Source organism: Myotis nattereri (genome assembly GCF_964212035.1).
Source record: "Myotis nattereri genome assembly, chromosome: 13".
NCBI lineage: Eukaryota > Metazoa > Chordata > Mammalia > Chiroptera > Vespertilionidae > Myotis > Myotis nattereri.
Window position 1 is genome coordinate 20897702 of NC_138088.1, and position 18951 is coordinate 20916652.

The 18951-nt window shown below is 39.9% G+C and overlaps 1 protein-coding gene and 1 pseudogene across 3 annotated transcripts in view; one reads left to right on the forward strand and one right to left on the reverse strand.

Moving 5' to 3' along the window:
- Window positions 1–15422, reverse strand: part of KIFBP (kinesin family binding protein) — a 35043-nt gene extending 19621 nt beyond the window's left edge. The window contains exons 1-6 of one of the 2 annotated variants that reach the window (XM_081105011.1): window positions 14872–15416; window positions 10655–10753; window positions 5168–5247; window positions 4683–4866; window positions 1666–1750; window positions 565–603 (exon numbers count right to left, since the gene is read on the reverse strand). In XM_081105011.1, coding sequence (XP_080961137.1) covers window positions 565–603; window positions 1666–1750; window positions 4683–4866; window positions 5168–5247; window positions 10655–10753; window positions 14872–15303 — 919 coding nt within the window. In that variant the 5' untranslated portion in view covers window positions 15304–15416. Of the gene's footprint in view, window positions 1–564; window positions 604–1665; window positions 1751–4682; window positions 4867–5167; window positions 5248–10654; window positions 10754–14871 lie in introns of both variants that reach the window. The other variant, XM_081105012.1, reaches the window with a different exon arrangement.
- A 1723-nt stretch (window positions 15423–17145) lies between these two features.
- Window positions 17146–17687, forward strand: LOC308529184 (cell division control protein 42 homolog; annotated as a pseudogene). Its single transcript has one exon. The product of its transcript is annotated as a cell division control protein 42 homolog (transcript).
- Window positions 17688–18951: the final 1264 nt, after the last annotated feature.

Genomic DNA, 18951 nt, shown 5'->3' on the forward strand with positions numbered 1-18951 from the left:
ACACAAGGGTCCCCTTTCTCCACATCCTCACCAACACTTATTTCATGACTTTTTGATCTAACAAGTGTGAGGTGATATCTCATTGATTTGCTCAAATATAAATGTTAACTGTGGTTTTTAAGACTAAAACACTGTAATTAAAAAACTAGATATTTGGACACATCATTTATGTAGTATTCCAACCAAAAGTATATATAGCAGTGCCACTTTTTCTGTGGTCTTGCTTTCCATGGTTTCAGTTCCCCAAGTTCAACAATGGTCTGGAAATACTAAATGGAAAATTCCAGAAATAACTCATAAGTTTTAAAACCGCATGCCATTCTTAGTGTAATGACATCTCATACTGTCCTATTCCATCCCTTTGTCCAGTGTATCCACGCTGTGTAAACATGACCTGCTGTTAGTCACCTAGTAGTCACCTAGATTGATTGCTGCTGGTATCACAGTGCTTGTGTGCAAGTAACCCTCATTTTAATAATGGCCCCAAAGAACAAGAGTAGTTTAAACTTTATAGTAGGTATATATAAACAAGAAAAAAAACACAGTATAGAGTTCAATACTAACCAGTTTCAGGCATCCACTGGGGGTCTTGGGACATATCCCCTGTAGGTAAGGGGGTACTTTTGTAATCTGAATCTTAGTGTAAGAAAACATCAACATACCAACTGATGAAAATTCTATGAAATGATTGGCCTGTATTTTTCAAAAATGTCTATGATGAAAGACAGAGAGGTTGAGGAACATTCCAGATTTAAAAAGACTAAAGAGGTGTGAAAACTAAACGCAATATGCAATCTTGAATTGGATATTCTGGTACTAGAAAAGAACTACTATAAAGGACATTATGAGGACAATTAATGAAATAGAAATATGCATTACAGATACAAGAACTGTATCATTTCTTTTTCTATGATTACATAAAACATCCTTATCCTTAAGAAATACACATTTAGCCGAAACCGGTTTGGCTCAGTGGATAGAGCGTCGGCCTGCTGACTGAAAGGTCCCAGGTTCGATTCCGGTCAAGGGCATGTACCTGGGTTGCGGGCACATCCCCAGTGGGAGATGTGCAGGAGGCAGCTGATCGATGTTTCTCTCTCATCGATGTTTCTAGCTCTCTCTCTCTCTCCCTTCCTCTCTGTAAAAAATCAATAAAATATATTTTTTAAAAAAAGAAATACACATTTAAGTATTAAGGGGTAAAGGAGTCTAATGTATGCAATCTTCTCTCAAATAGTTCAGAAACAAAAATAAAATGTGACTGCAAATGAGGCAAATATTAAAAACAGATGAATTTAGGCCGAAACCGGTTTGGCTCAGTGGATAGAGCGTCGGCCTGCGGACTGAAAGGTCCCAGGTTCGATTCAGGTCAAGGGCATGTACCTGGGTTGCGGGCATATCCCCATTAGGAGATGTGCAGGAGGCAGCTGATCGATGTTTCTCTCTCATCGATGTTTCTAACTCTCTATCTCTCTCCCTTCCTCTCTGTAAAAAATCAATAAAATATATTTAAAAAAAAAAAAAAAAAAAAAAAAACAGGTGAATTTAGAAGGTCATATACTAGTAGTGGGTAGTTTTTTGTTTTGTTCTTGAATTTTCTAAAGTTAAATTTAAAATAAAGTTTTAAAAAGCTATATATAGTAAAACATGTACATATAAACTTACTGTCTTCTGTGGTTGGGTTCTTTCCAGTTTGACCAAAAATGACATTAGCAGCTGATAAACAGTGCCTGGCCTCCATAAAGCATTGCTGTTAAGGAAATAAACAAGAGTAAATGCAACTGTCCCACAGCCTTATTTGTAACTGATATGGGAAAAGCTATTCAAATCAGCAAAAACCACTAAGGAGACCCGGTATAGTCGCCGAACATTAAGAAGGTATATAAGACATGTTATGGTATTATCGAGTTACAAGGCCGCCTCAAAGAAGTACAATGCCCCCAAACTCTTAATAAACCCAACTGACTGGAAGACAGCTGCTGACTGAGTTGGCTCTCCTCAGGTAATCAGTAAGTATACAACAATAGCTATCATCATAGACTCACAGTGCCTCAGATCATCTTTAGGTTCTGCCCAAATAGCCAAAGAAGTGCACAACTTCTTAGACCAGCGGTTCTCAACCTGTGGTCGCGACCTCTTTGGCGGTCGAACGACCCTTTCACATATCAGATATTTACATTACGATTCATAACAGTAGCAACATTACAGTTATGAAGTAGCAACGAAAATAATTTTATGGTTGGGTCACAACATGAGGGACTGTATTTAAAGGGCCAGAAGGTTGAGAACCACTGTCTTAGACCATTTACATTCTGTCAGAGGACTTAAAGATTTGATGTTTTTTAGGTTTAGAGATCCCTTTTATGTCTTACCATTCAAAGGCAAAAATAATGCTAAGAAGAGATTCCTGTCTTCTAAAAATCTTCAAATTTATGAGAATTCCCACCACTTTCTCAACGACTTTCCACAGACAAATTTTACAAAACTGCTTTATCAACACATTTGAAGACTTCATAATTCAAATCTGGGCATAGTAAACTTCTCAAATGCTTGGAGAAGATCTCTTTGTTAATGTGAACACTTTGCATTTATCATGTAAGTCACGGGACCACCCAGCAAAAGTACTAAGTTCAAGTCCAATTTTTAGTTGAAAGCCATCCTCATAAATATGTCTATTTCATGTTAGATATACCTACCTGATTTTGCTAAGATTTTTAATAGTTAGCTATGACTTTAAAATCTCAACATTGAATGTAGCCCTCCCTAAGGGCAATTTCAGGAGCCATCTTGAGAATATCTGGGGACCATGTGTAGTATTAGCCCAGCAACATCTACAGATCAAAGTGTTAGTGTTAAACCTCAAAAAAACAAAAGTTCGTTTACATAAACAGCTTTAATTGTCCTTCCACAATCTCTCAGCCTTCATTACCACTTCAGCTTTCTCCAGCTTGGTTCCTGTGAGCAACCACTAGAACAGTGAGTGTCTTGCTTTGTGCCCTCTAGGTGGCTGCTAAATGTGGGACGTTAGCACCTGCCAGGTAGGGACTCACCAAGTAGCAAAACCTCACCTCTGGAACCAGAGGAAGATGAGGATGATATAAATGACAGCTGCTCTTTTAAAAACATGGTTCAAATATCTCTCTTTGCAGTACAACTAAACCAGCTGTAACAAAAACTTATAAACCATCTTGGTAAAAAAATAAAAGCACAAGGTAGTGGAGGTACTCATGAAAACTACTGCATGCTCCACATAAGCAATGTTTAACAACTTCATATTTTAAATTACACTTTGATCTCTAGATATCTAAGTATTATCAATACCAACATTGTTTTAAGTGATAATCATAGTGAATATGTAACTTTAAACAAAACAAATAAGAGGCGCCCAAACATTATAAAAATGGTGCCACAAGCAGAGGCACAAGATAACACTTTTTGATGATGGCCACAATGAAATGGATGCATGAATTAGATTTAACTGGATGCTCTGATATATGCAGCAGCATTACTTACTTAGACCATAGTCCTAGACGCAGTGCTGCAGTCACCACAGCCCTTTCTCTCCTACTAACAGCTTTTCTGAATGAAATTCTGTGGGACAATGCTTTAAACATAGGGTGCATTTACAGAATCAGCACTAACAAAAATCTTAGAAAGGATAAAGGCCCAATAAGGATATCGCAGCAGGCAACCAGAGATCTAAGAAGGAACTCTGATAAGCAAAAATTACCAAAACTTCAGAGAGGCTTGTGAATCAGAAATACAAATAAAAGTAAATTCTATTGCTGAGATATCTGACTGAGGATTAACAAAATATCTAGCTGGGAAAGGTGGCTTAAAAGTGTTTTAGCATTAAAAACAAGATCTTGAATAGAGGAACAAATAAGTCAATTAAAAGTATACAACATGATTCTTAATAATTTTGATAAACAACTAAAAAGCTAACAGTCCCTGTGAAGTATATCACAAAGACCTGGAACTCTGGAACTGAGCAGAGATATTCCCAATATAGAAAAATTATTATAAAGAAATTCTAAATAACTGAAATGCATCACATGCTTTTATCAAAGCCCACATTTAACAGTCAACTTCCTCAAATTCTCATAGCCAGCAGATTACAATTGTCTAAAGATAAAGTTATATCTACAAAATCTGCAAGTTAAGGTAACATCTCACTAAAATGAATTGAGATAGCATGCTTCTCACAAAAAAGAATTGGTCTTAGGTAACGTAATTTTTAGAGGCTAGAAACATGTAAGATAATGATAAAACTCAGTATTTTAAGATTCAATAGACTAATGCAACAAAAGTTACAAAATTTTAGCACACTGGCAAACCGGGCTGTATTTTTCTGTCTAGTTTACATCAAAATATAAGCTACCTATTTTTTCAAGGTTTCATTATAAGTTCTTATTGTTACTGCTGTTGAGATGAGAGTATGGGCTACTGGTTGGCTACTTTATATCCCATTTTTTGGTTAAAACTATCACAAAGGCCCATGCCATTCTAGCTGGATGCCAGTTGTGTGAATATGCTTCTGTTGTTGTCGTCGTTGAACTCTATTACAGATGTCCCTAAGCTACCGAGTTTTAAAAGATTATATTTTCAAGGTACTATTTATTATTCTATATTTCATATACTCTATCGGTAACTTTGTTAGATAACAACTTCAAATGGCTTACCTTATTGATGTAAAATTGTGACAAGGTAGCAGCATTAATAGCCCACTCTATAGGATGGTAGGCATTGTGCTCAAGCTGGCGTTTTAGGGTACTGTGGCAATAATGAGCAGCCTTCTCAAACACTTCCTTATGTTGGTAGACTTGAGCCAGGTAATACAGGTTATGAGTATAAACCTTCTCAAATCTATGAAGAAAAAAACCAATATTTGCATAATGGTTTACAATTTATACAGAACTTTCATATATATGTACCTTAATCCTCTCACCAACCCTTTAAATTGGGAATGGCTATTTGACAGATAAGAAAACTGATCCTTAGATATGAACAGAGTCAGATATCTAAGTAAGTGGCAAATGAAGGTTTTAATTCGTTTCAGAATCCACATTCTAGAACTTTTATGAGTGCCTTGAAAGAGAAAACGTGTTTAACAATCATCTACACTATGTGAAAATGTCTGTGAGGGCTGATTTCTATACCTACTCACCTTTTTGATCTCTCTTGTTCAGTAAGTTTCTCTTCTTCAGGAAGAAAATGCTCAGTAGGATCAAGAGGAGGACTCCCAATCTACAATCAAAGAAAAACAACTCTAAAATTTCACTGTAAACATCAAGCGCCCTCTTCTGGAAGGACTGGAGAAATCAAAATTTAAAAGCCAAATACACCACTTCATTTTTCACTAATTCACTTTCATTTTACCCAAGAAGAAATTTTCTTAACCCATAAAATCTAAAAGAGTCAAAGAATTAAAAGATTTCCTACAAGCTCACGCTTGACAAAATTTTAATGGCTGTTTCAGGTGAACTTCAAATAAGCTAAAAAAACACCACCCTGATTTTAGATAAATAATTTTTAGGTATTTTAAGTCTTTTCTTTATTTTTAATTTATCTTTATTGTTGAAAATATTACAGATGTGCCCTTTTTTCCTTCCACCATGCCCCTCCAGACCTGCTAGGTATTTTGTCTTAATTCTGTCTGATATTCTTTTAAAACCTACATAAGCATGACAAATAGAAAAAATGTATACATCCTTTGAGTAATATTGTTCTAACCTGACCACTAATGAAAAATCAAAGTTTTAAACAATTTTTCTAATATTTTTTTCTCAAGGAAACAAGTATATAGATTACCCTCTTTTTAAAATTTTTTATTGATTTAGAGAAACATCAATTTGTTGTACCGCTTATTTTTGCATTCATTGGTTGATTTTTGTTGTTAGAACAACTCAGCAAAATTGCCGTTTATTGTTGGACAACATTGTTTCACACATACATCAAAACAGGCCAAAAAAAATAGCAACTTCATAGACAAAAAAAAGGGGGGAAGAAACCTTTTTAACCATCTCATATAAACCAACTACTTAGAGTGCAGCTAAGTAGATACACAAAAAGTTACTGGAATGCTCGGAATAAGACTGTTTTTGTTGTTGCTTTTTTTTACAAGGTTTTTTTCACACCACAAGTAAAGTCAGAAGTAGGACAGAAAGAAAAAGAAAAAAAAAGGACAGAGAATGATCCAAAGGCTAGTTTGGTCATCCCAAGATCATTAAAAATGGCGAACCCAACAATATGTACAGAAATATGAAATGTAAATAAAAAATACAAATTTTCCTTTTTAAAGTACTTAAAAAAAAAAAAAAAAAAGCAGGGCCTTGGAAGTTCTGGTTCTTTTTTTCCTCCCGTTGCAAATTCACGTTGTGGTTTTGGTTGGGTGGTGAAGAGTGCATGTCACCTGCAGGTGGCGCTGCCCGAGCTGGGCGGGCAGGCAGGAGGCTCTACTTGAAGGCGACCATGTTCAGATTCTGAGATGGGAAGTGGAGGGAGAATAGGTCACGGAGGCCTTTTTTCTTTTAAATGTAACTTTTCCTTTTTTGCTGTCTAGTCATCCTCATCATCTTCAGCTGCCCGTGTGCCCGTAGATGCCTCAGCCTCCTTCATCTCCATCCTCTTCCTCACCATCACCTTCCTCTTTCTCCTCTCCTCCTTCTTCTACCTCATTGTCAGCCTCGGGCTCTCCATTTTCTTTAGCATTTCCATTCGCAGGTGCATCTCTTCCACTTTCTGCCTTCACAACACCCTTCTTTAAGTCCCTGGTGGTGATCTTGGAGCTGGTGTCCACAGCCGCGTCTGACATGGTGGGGCACGCCAGTGATCCGATGCAGCAAATTTTTTTTTTTAAAGTGAGAGTTGGAGGACTCTGGCGTAGAAGTTGCTGGAGTCCAAAGTGGCAGAGGAGGCGCGTGGTGGAGGTAGCTGTAGGCAGCGGAGAGGCAGCCACAGAACAATGCAAAGATAGCTTTTCAGAGCAGCCAGTTTCATTGGTTGATTCTTGTATGTGCCCTGACTGGGGATCGAATCCCCAACCTGGAGGTACTGGGATGATGCTCTGACCAGCTAAGCAGGCCAGGGCTGATTATCCTCTTTCAATACAGGGACATTAAAAACAGTTATTCTTGCCCGGCCTGCATGGCTCAGTGGTTGAGCACTGACCTATGAACAAGGAGGTCACAGTTCAATTCCCCGTCAGGTCAGGTGTCTGGGCTGTGGGCTCGATCTCTAGTGTGGGTGTGCAGGAGGCAGCCAATCTATGATTCTCCCTCATCATTGATGTTTCTATATCTCTCTCCCTCTCCCTTCCTCTCTGAAATCAATAAAATATATATTTTATAAAACAACAAAACAGTGATTCCACTGTTTATTGCCTTGAGCTTCTGCTTCCTCCTCGGTAAAAACGATAAAAGTGTACCTACCTCATAAGGATGCTAGGAGGATTCAATGAGTTAATATGTGTAAGTCACTTACAACTCCATCTTAAGTCTTCCAAAAAAACAGCTACTTAACCTCTGCCTAATTCTACTTGTTTGAGAACAGTTTCATCTACAAGCCCATCCATACTTTAAACTGAATTCACTAAACTCCAAATAGTAACAATACTTCCCATGAAAAAAAAAATCTTATATTTTGTATGCAAACAATAAAAGCATCATGACTTAGGGTCCTAGAATTCATAGAAAGTGAAAATGACTAAGATAGGACGCAAGGCCAAAGGCAAACACAATAGATTTTTAATTAATTCTGCAAAGACCATCTCAACAATTTTAAGGGCTGGTTAGTATGCTTACCCCTGTCTTATTGAGGGGAATTAGTCAACGTATTATTTTATGTACATACTTCACTGTTATGACTATCACACTTTATGTGTAACACTGGCAGTTAAATCAGTCTCTTAACTAAAACAGAGGCATAAAAATAGAGTGGCCTGAACTGTGTAGCTCAGTTGGTGGGGTGTTATCCCATGCACCAAAAAGGTCACTGGTTCCATTCTCAGTCAGGACACATGCCTGGGTTGCAGGCTCGATCCCTAGCAGGGGGTGTGCAGAAGGCAGGTGATTGATGTTTCTCTCTCTTCCCCTTATCCCTCCTCTTTCTCTTGAATCAATACATACATTTTTTTAAGTACACAGTGTTTTGCTACATGTTTTATGTTTCCTTATTAATACTAGTTTTGAATGAAATATTATAGGTTTTTGGTATCTTTACATTTTAATTTAACAAATTCATATATTAAGAGTGAGCCTAAAATCATAAACAGAGATTAACATCTCAATTTGGCTTTGTGGTTCTCTGCTCTTCTTAGTTCTTAAGGAGGAAAGTTGTAACACCAAGGTAGAAGAGCCATGACAAAGAATATATGTACCCCTATGTTCACAGCAGCACAATTTACAATAGCTAAGATCTGGAAACAGCCCAAGTGCCCATCAGTAGATGAGTGGGTAAAAAAGCTGTGGTACATTTACACAAAGGAATACTATGCAGGTATAAAAAAGAAGGATCTCTTACCTTTTAAGAGCATGGAGGGACCTAGAGAGTATTATGCTAAGTGAAATAAGCCAGTTAGAGAAACACAAGTATCACATGATCTCATTTATATGTGGAATCTAATGAACAAAATAAACTGAAAAAAACAGACCCAGAGACATTGAAGCATGCAACAGACTGATGCATTTCAGAGGGAAAAGGAGGGATGGGAGAAATTAACCAAAGAACTTATATGCATACTAGAGGCCTGGTGCATGGATTCATGCACATTGAAAGGAAATTAATTAGAAGAAATATTTTTATAGAGCGTCGGCCTGCGGACTGGAAGATCCCAGGTTCGATTCCGGTCAAGGGCATGTACCTGGGTTGCGGGCACATCCCCGGTGGGGGATGTGCAGGAGGCAGCTGATCGATGTTTCTAACTCTCTATCTCTCTCCTTTCCTCTCTGTAAAAAATCAATAAAATATATTTAAAAAAAAAAAAGAAAGAAATATTTTTAATGTCACTATTCGCCCTTTCTCTATAATAGAAGTGTCAACCAAATACACAATCGACAATGACAGATCGAAACACACGTGTGCTATTGGTGCCTGCAAGAGCTTTATATGTATCATGCATGTGTGAGTCAACTTAGCCTTTTATATATATATAGAATAAACTTGCTTAATGAGACCTACTTTCTGATTTAGCTAAACTTTTTCCAGCTCAGTGAAGCACCCCAACTTCTCTTTCAAGTAATTGTCAGCAACACAGCAGTAAATATCAACATGAAGCAGATTGTGAGGATCAAATGAGATAAGGCGCAGGAAAACTCTTCACAAACATTTGGTTAAAGTGTAAAATGTTTGCACCTGGCTATAAAGCAAGTCGTGTTCCTGGGCTGAAGAAACTCCAAGGAGGCTAGTCACTAGGGAGAGGAAGCCGGGCGTTGCTACTTGACGTCATTACTTAGCACCCACAGCAATCGTTTCCGGGCTGGGCTATGGGCTGCATTTTGCGCCATGGGGTCTTGGAAGCATTGGCTGCAATTTGGTTGAGTGTCACTTTGGGGTGGTGGCAGGGTCTGTGTCCCACTTGGGGGAAGCCGAGTGTTGGTGTGTCAGCGTCAGGTCCGTGGTGCCAGCCAGTGCATGTCATGGAAGCTCCTGTGTTAAGCATCTGCCCCCTGGTAGCCAGTGCACATCATAGCTACCAGTCGGACGGTCAGAGGGATACAGCCTTTTATATATATAGATATGCATAACCCATGGACACAGACAATAGTGCAGTGAAGGACTGGGGAAAGAACAGGAGTAGGGTAGAGGGAGTTAATTGGGGGGGGGGGGGCGTGTATCTAATACTTTCAACAATAAAGATAAATTTTTTTAAAAAGAGCAGGAAGGAGAGTAAAACCAGTTTTAGTTGAGCACCTACTATGTGCCAAGTACGATCTTATACCTATGTTAGTTCATTCTTTGACCAATGCTACAGGGTGCAAGTATCACTATTTCCATTTCACATATGAGGAATCTAAGGCCCAGAGAAGTAGAGTGACTTATCAGAAGGCTATACCGTTAATAGGTTCAGGATTCAAACTCAGATATGTATACAAAGTCTGTGCTCTCCCCACCCCATGAAAATAATAATAATAATAATTATAAACTGACAAAGCAAATAGGAATGCTCAATCTGTGCATTCTGCTTACAGTGCATTGCTTCTATCTGCTATCCTCATTGTGACACTACACTGTTCTTAAAGGAGCACTGAGCACTTGTGTTCTACACTAAGTCCAACTACTACATGAGGCAGCAGAGTCTAGGTTAAAAGTATGGGTTCTGGAATCAGATTGTGTGGATTATAATCCCAACTTCACAATTTACTAGTGTGTGGAGACAAGTAACTTAATCCCTTGTGGTCTGTTTTCTCACCTCTAAATTAAGAATAATAAAAGTACCCACCTCAGAAACTGCCATGAGGATTAAATGAGTTAAAATTTGTAAATCACTTTTAACAGTGTCTGCAAGTACAGCTATCAGGTGACCACCCAGACAGCTCTATAGAGCGGTCCCTAAGTATACTGAGGAGTCATACACATATTATGAGTAAGGAATTCTTAACATCAGTTCTTGACTAGTTTCAATGAAATGTTAAAATTTATCTGACATGCAACATACCTCTTTCATATACCGAAGATATAGTGCTTCTGATGAGTCTAGGTAAGCTTGTGCTGTTTCAATTTCTTCTCTTTCAGACCACAAAATACCCAGATTATTCTGGAAAATAAAGAGAAATAATGACAATATAAGTCATCTAGTAACAGTAACTTTTAGTTTCAAAGTCAAAATTTACCTACCAAACAGTACTGGAGTCTGATTAACAATGAATTATTCCCAGCATTGTCCTTATGTAGTGGTAAACAGCTACTGATGGGCCCCTAATGATCCCCGCCTCCTGGTGTTCATAACCTTGTTGTATAATCTTTTCCCCGTAAGTATGGGCTGGCTTTAGTGGCTTGCTTCTAACAAACAGAATATGGCAGTGATGGCGAACCTTTTGAGCTCGGTGTGTCAGCATTTTGAAAAACCCTACCTTAACTCTGGTGCCGTGTCACATATAGAAATTTTTTGATATTTGCAACCATAGTAAAACAAAGACTTATATTTTTGATATTTATTTTATATATTTAAATACCATTTAGCAACAACAAAAAAATCAACCAAAAAAATGAGTTCGCGTGTCACCTCTGACACACGTGTCATAGGTTCGCCATCACTGGAATATGGCAACAGTGATAGAAGGTCTCTTCCCAGATTAAGTTACAGAACACCATTCCATTTGAGGTGCTCTCCCATTCTCTCTGAGGGAAGTCCACTGCCATGTGGTGGCTGTGCAGACTCGCATGGCAAGGAACTGAGGGAGGTCAACTGAAGCCCTCAGACCAACCACCTGTAAGGAACTGAAACCTGCCAACAACCCCATAAGAGCGTTAGGAAGATCCTCCCTCAGCTGACCCTTCAAGTGCAGCCTCAACAGGCCAACAATGGGATGAGAGACCTTGAGGCAGAGGCGACCGGCTAAACCATGCCCAGATTCCTGAAATAAAAGTTGTTTCTTCAAGATCCTAACTTTGGGGGTAAAATTTTACACAGCAATAGGTAGTATACATCGAGACAAAGATGAGCCAGAAACATGTTTTCAAGTATCTACAATCTCCAGAGTCCTCTTAACAGTTATTGTTTGGTTCAAGCCTGAAGAAAGGGAGGTGAGCTCTCAAATTCCAATTATTCCAATTATGTTATGAAGACTCTGAAGATGCTATATGCCTTTACTCATCAGTTAAGTCAGATTCCCAATGTTTACCATTTCAAACAATAAAACATGTTTGTACTTTCCAGAGTTCTTAAAATTATATAGCTTTGTAATTATATCCAGTCAACTAAAAATTCTTCATTTGTAGTGTCTTTTCTTGTATCGATCACTTCCTTTTGATTTCCATAGCACGAACTTCCGTCTGCTACCATGAAGGTGCTAAGAAATTGATTAGATTTGGGGTAAAATGCTAAATAACATTTTTAAAACTAAGCCAGTTTGTCCCCTGGCATGTGACTCTCTGTCAGGCGCTGTACAGAGCAAATCAGGACTGTTTAGATGGTCAAAACTCAAGACTGGATGCCTAGCTAACCTTTAGAAAACAGGGTTAAACTGCCTCCCACCCCATGGGATCGTGGGATAGTCCTTCAGGCACAAGGAAACTTCTGAGGCTGGGTTTCTACCACCTTCTGCTTACTTCCCTAGGGAGGGGCACAGGATAAAGAAAGAGGTTTTTGATGTGTGTGTGTTTTTAAATACATTTTATTGATTTTTTAGAGAGAGGAAGGGAGAGGGAGAGATAGAAACATCGATGAAAAAGAAACATCGTGGATCAGCTGCCTTCTGCATGCTCCCCACAGGGGATCAAATCCACAACCCGGGCATGTGCCCTGACTGGGAATTGAACTGGTGGCCTCTTAGTTCCTGGTTCGATGCTCAACCACTGAGCTACACCAACCGGGCACAAAGAGTTTTTAATGCAGATTAACCTGTGGTCCACAGAACCACAAGGTACCCATTAATAGAATTCAGAGTCTAAGAATATAGAAGGAAAAATCATTTCAATTTATTTTCACTATGTTCTACTAAAATTTAGCATTTCTTTTAATTATGAAAGCAGAAAAAAAAAATGCAACAATATGCTCTGGGGTGTGTGGCTCTGTAGTCAGAGCATCGGCCTGAGGACCGAAGGGTCGTGGGTTCGATTCCTGGTCAAGGGCACAAACCTGGGTTGCAGGTTCATCCCTGCCCAGGTCAGGGTATGTGCGGGAGGTAACCAATCGGTATCGGTATCTCTCTCTCTCTCTCTCCCCTTCCCCCCCCCCCCCCACCACATCCTTCCTTTCCTCCCTCCCTTCCACTTTCTCTAAAAAAATCAATGGAAAAATATCCTTGGGTGAAGATTAACAACAACAAAATAAGCAGCAGTATTATAGTCCCTGAGATTTTGTGACCTATAAAAGTGAGAAAAACCTTAATGTTACAATTTGCTGATCTCAAAATATTTATATTCATTACTATTTTAAAATTATGAACATTGCCCAGCCCGCATGGCTTCAACCTATGAACCAGGAGGTCATGGTCCAATTCCCAGTGTGGGGTGTGCAGGAGGCAGCCAATCAATGATTCTCTCTCATCACTGATGTTTCTCTCTCTCCCTTTCCCTTCCTCTCTGAAATAAAAATATATTAAAAAATAAAATAAAATGATGGACATTAGACACATCATTAGATGGTGTTTAACATATTAATAAAGAAGCACACATATTACTACATCATACGTTTAAAAAAATATTTTGATCCCTAGCTGGATTGCTCAGTTGGCTGGAGTGTTGTTTCATACACCAAAAGGTTATGAGTTCAATTCCTGGTCAGGGCACATACTTAGGTTATGGGTTTGATTCCTGGTTGCAGTGCATAACAATTGATGTTTCTCTCTCATATCAATGTTTCTCTCTCTCTCTAAAATCAATGAAAACATATCCTTAGGTGAGGATTAAAATATATATGTGTGTTGATAACTTTTATATTACTGGTTCCTTTAATATTCTTTTACATTTTATTTTATACATTTAAAGTCATTCCTCTGTTTTATGCAATACTAGAGGCCTGGTGCATGAATTTGTGTGCAGGGCGGGGTCCAGCCCCCCACCCTGATCAGGGCCATTGGGTGGGTGGGCCGAGGGGAGGGGCCATGGGTGTTGGCCAGCCACTCTGCCCCCTGGTGAACTCCCTGTCAACTCCCAGTGGAGGGGACAATTTGTATATTAACCTTTTATTATATAGGATAGGCTTTACTAGACTGCAATATGCCACAAAAGATGTTTAGAAACCCTAGTTTAATGGTGACTTGAGTAAAAGATCTAGAATTGATTTGATTTTTAACTCCACAGAAATAACTGCTATTGACATTCTACATGAATTGTTTTTTAAGTATAATATAAATCCTACAACACAACAGAAACTACTGTATCATTCACAGAGAATCAGACCAGGTAGGGAAAAAAGTTGAATATAAAATAAAAACAGCTAGCCGAAACCGGTTTGGCTCAGTGGATAGAGCGTCGGCCTGCTGACTGAAAGGTCCCAGGTTCGATTCCGGTCAAGGGCATGTACCTGGGTTGCAGGCACATCCCCAGTAGGAGATGTGCAGGAGGCAGCTGATCGATGTTTCTCTCTCATCGATGTTTCTAACTCTCTATCTCTCTCCCTTCCTCTCTGTAAAAAATCAATAAAATATATTTTAAAAAATAAAAAAATAAATAAATAAATAAAAACAGCTAAAAAAGTACTACTGGTGAATTCTACCAAACACGTAAGGAAGAAATAATACCAACTCTACACAAACTCTTCTGGAAAAATAAGGAAAGAACACCTCCCATCTCATACCAAATCAAAGACATAACAAGAAAACTAGACTGATACCCTTCAAGAACATAGATACAAAAAACGTTAACAAAATTTTAGCAAATTGAGGACAAACGGGTCAACCTTAAATTAAGGTTAAAATTACTTTAGGTTTTTATTTCTTAATAGAATGAACAGGATCAGAACTGGTGGAGAAGAGCTGAAAAAGGCATTTACGGGGGGCGGAAACCAAAGCACTGACCACGACTAAGCGAGCAGCAAGCGACGTTGAAGAGGGCGACGAGGGTGGGGGTTTCCCGGCCGTTTTTCCCGAAGCTTCCAAGCCGTGGGCCAGACTGTGCCCCGTGACATGTGCCCTCGGCCCCGGCAGAGTCGGGCCCGCCCCGCCCTCCCCCGGCCGCCCCTCGCCCCGGCAGCGAGCCGCCGGCTCTCACCTGCGCCTGGATGTACAGCGAGACGCAGTCGGGCGCCAGCCGGTACCGGCGCACCAGCCGCAGGCATTTCATCAGGTGCTCCTCCCCCGCCGACAGCTCCTCCGTGTCGAGGTGGTTCAGCCCCAGGTGGAACTCAATCACCGCCAGCCTCACGGCGCCCTGGGCCACGGGCCCCTCGACCGCCACCAGCTCGGCCAGCAGCCCCGGGGCGGAGTCCCCCGCGCCCACGTCGTCCTCGGCCTGAGGCCGCTCGTCCTCGTCCTCGTCCTCGGGCGCGGGGCCCAGCAGCGCTCTGACCTCCTCCAGCAGAACTCGGGCGCCGTACTTGGACTTGTACGGCTCCTTCTCGGGGTTTTTATGCAGTTCTACCCGCGACAGAGCCAGCGCGGCCTGGAATTTCTCACGAATCTCGGCCCACGCGCCGTTCGCCATAGCGGCCTCCGCTGCTCAGGTTTCCCTAATGTTTCCAATCCGGACTCCCGCCTTCCTTTCTGCTTTACGACACTTCACTTACGGCCCCTGATAGGTCCGGGCACTGCATCACTATGACCAATGAGGTCCGCCAAGGGAACCGCAATATGCTCAGCAGTAACCAATGGGAAGGCGCAGTGATTACCGTAGCAACCGTTGTCATGGAAACGAAGCTGCCAAAGAGGATGGCCCCACCTCCCAGCCCCGCCCTCCGTAATGGTGAATTCGTCTTTCGCTTGGCCCGGTAAAGTTATATTGATATAAAACTACCGGCTGACTTTAATATAACATATGGAAATATTGTTAACAAACATATCTACTAACTACTGTTGTTAATTGATATAAGCCGAAAGGCATAACTCTTTTGGCATTAGTGTGTAACTTAGTCCATCACCATAAAAATATAACAAGGATCGGGTTATTATTACTGTATAGCCTGAGTGAAAGCTATGAACGTAAAAAGCACTTCAACCCTGAAATGCAGGTTGTAGGGATGTGCACAACTTAGTAACACGAGTTAAATCCCAGAGCTGTGGCAAGGCACCTCAGACACTTTTTCCACTACACACCTTCCTAAACTAGCCAAATTCAGGGCGGACTGAAGGGAAGGGGGAGAGCACTTTTAATCATTATCCTATACTGTCTCCTAGTAGGAGCTCAATACATAAACCACCATGACACATGCTGCTGACCTCTAAAGATCTAGCTGGTAGAACAGCCAGGTGAAAACTAAAATAGAGATTTCTGAAAAATCCTTACACAGACACACACCTAATAAAGACATCAGACTAGGAAACTTGAGATGGAAGAGTTCTAGCTGACAATATTTCCTCTCCTGGCCTTCTTTTTACACCAGTATTTTGAGTATTGAAGGTCATGGGATGTTCCCTGTGAGATGTCATAAAGCAGTCCCTGTGGAATTTGTCCAGTGAGTGGTATACAGAGCAATGCAGTGACCCGAGATCAAGCCCGTGGATGGTAATTAGAAGAGAGGGGAAAGTATAAGGCATGCTGTGATGAAAGGGAGTTAACTTGTTTGGCCAGAGTACAGCTAATGTCTATCATTTATGTTCACTCCAGTAAAAATAAGATACTAAGAAGAGCACTAATTTGTCTTTACACCGGGGAGCCAACTTAATGGAAAACTCATTAAGAGCAGGGTAATCATCATCTGTAGTATATAATATTGATCTGAAAGTGCCGGAAAATGCAATTGGACATTCTTTTGAACAAATAAGAAGTATAATGATTGAGAAGATGGAAAAATCATTTTTTACAGATGGTATGATTGATTGTCTTCCTGAAAAAGCAAAGTAAAACAACTAAACAGAAAAAGTAAAAAAAAGTTTAGTAAACAGGCGGGTCACAAATAAAGGTATAAAAATCAACAACCTTTCATTGGAGGAAAGATGCAATGGAGAAAAAGACCACTTTCATAATAGTAACATCAACAAATATCTAGCATAAACTTAACCATTTTAGTGAAATAAAAATAATAAGAATATAAGACTTAAGTCTTATTTCCCAGACGGTAAGCCCTAAACAGCATTACCTAAATTATAAGGAAACCCGGTTCCTTCAAAAAAAAATGCTAATTCTGGTTCTGGGACAGGATGAGTCTGGCTATCTTGTCACACCAGAAATCAAAGAAACCATCAAAGACTAGAAGGGTCAGTTCCAAAGAATTGAAATGGTGCCAACTTAAAAAGAGGTTCTTGGGCAGTGCTGCCAACACCCTGATGGAGAAGCTGAGGTCATCATCAGACTTGAAATATTTAAATTGGGTAGAAAACTGTTTCAGCAATGCAGACAATTAAGTGCATTATTGTGGGCGACGGTGCCATTGGTAAGACATGTCTCCTTACACAATAAGCAAATTTCCATCTGACTATGTACCAACTGTTTTTGACAACTATGTAGTCACAGTTGTGATTGGTGGAGAGCCATATACTCTTAGACTTTTTGATACAGCAGGGCAAGAGAATATGACAAGATTTTGACTGAGTTATCCACAAGCAGATGTATTTCTAGTCTGTTTTTCAGTGGTCTCTCCATCCTCATTAGGGTGCCTGAAATAACTCACTGTCCATAGACTCCTTCCTTGCTTGTTGGGACCCAAATTGATCTGAGATGACCCCTCTACTATTGAGAAAGTTGCCAAGAACAAACAAAAGCCTATCATTCCAGACTGCTGAAAAGCTGGCCCGTGACCTGAAGGCCGTCAAATATGTGGAGCATTCTGCACTCAGCCAGAAAGGCCTGAAGAACGTATTTGATGAAGCAAATTGGCTGCCCTGGAGCCCCCAGAACAGAAGAGCTGCAGGTGTGTGTTGCTATGTTCATAAAACATCTCTCAAGAGCCCTTTCTGCACACCTGGTGTCGGCATCATATGAAAAGCAATGTTTAGCCGAAACTGGTTTGGCTCAGTGGATAGAGCGTCAGCCTGCGGACTGAAAGGTCCCAGGTTCGATTCCGGTCAAGGGCATGTGCCTGGGTTGCGGGCACATGCCCAGTGGGAGATGTGCAGGAGGCAACTGATCGATGTTTCTCTCTCATCGATGTTTCTAACTCTATCTCTCTCCCTTCCTCTCTGTAAAAAAAAAAAAACCTCAATAAAATATATTTAAAAAAATAAAAATAAAAAATAAAAGCAATGTTTAAATCAAACTCAAGATAAACATTAAAATTCATTTTTGCAATAAAAGAGGTCCTTGTCCACAAGAGAGTATATCTGAAGCAATTTATTAAAATCTTGGCAGCCAGCCCCTCAACTCCCGCTTTCTCTGAGCTGCCTTTACTAAAGCTGACCGCTCTCCCAGCATTTCCCTCCACAGAAGACCTATTGTCACGGCCTCTGGAGGGGCAATTCCTGGAGGGACTGCTTCAGCCGATCTAGGGTCTTGAATAAACAAAAACTATGAAAATAAATCACTATCTTGGGGAGAGGGGGAGTAGGCGCTTGCTGTTCAAAGAGGAGATGGACAATTGGAGGATGAAATAACTGCAATAGGTTAAAGTATATCACAAGTTAAAACCTACAAATTTAGTGATCAAACAAAGGAGTTGTATGCATGCATATAAGCATAACCAATGGACACAGACAGTAGAAGGGTGGAGCAGCCGGGAGAGGTCAATGGGGGAGAAAGGAGACACATAATACTTCTTTCAACAATAATTTAAATTTAAAAAATCTACAAATTTATAAATAATTAACAGTAACAATGAAAAACAAATGACTTGGCTTCTTCAAAAACTAAATTGCAAGGAAAAAAGTACCTCTCTATAGGGGAATTTGTCAATAAATAAAAATACTACATATTCACTTACCTTTTAACCAAGCCATCCCACTTCTAGGAATCTACCCTGAAAATATACCTCCAACATTATGAAACAGACACACAAGATTCCTTACTGCAGCATTGTCTGTAACTGCAAACTATAGGAAATCTATTTTGCTTACATAAGAAATAAGAAAAAGGTTGAATAAACTATGTTATACCCACACAATGGAGTATGATGCACAGAATAAGGTTTCTATGAACCAATGTGGAGTGATTCCAGGGTATTCTGAGTGGAGTATACAAAACTCTGTACTATTTGAATACATT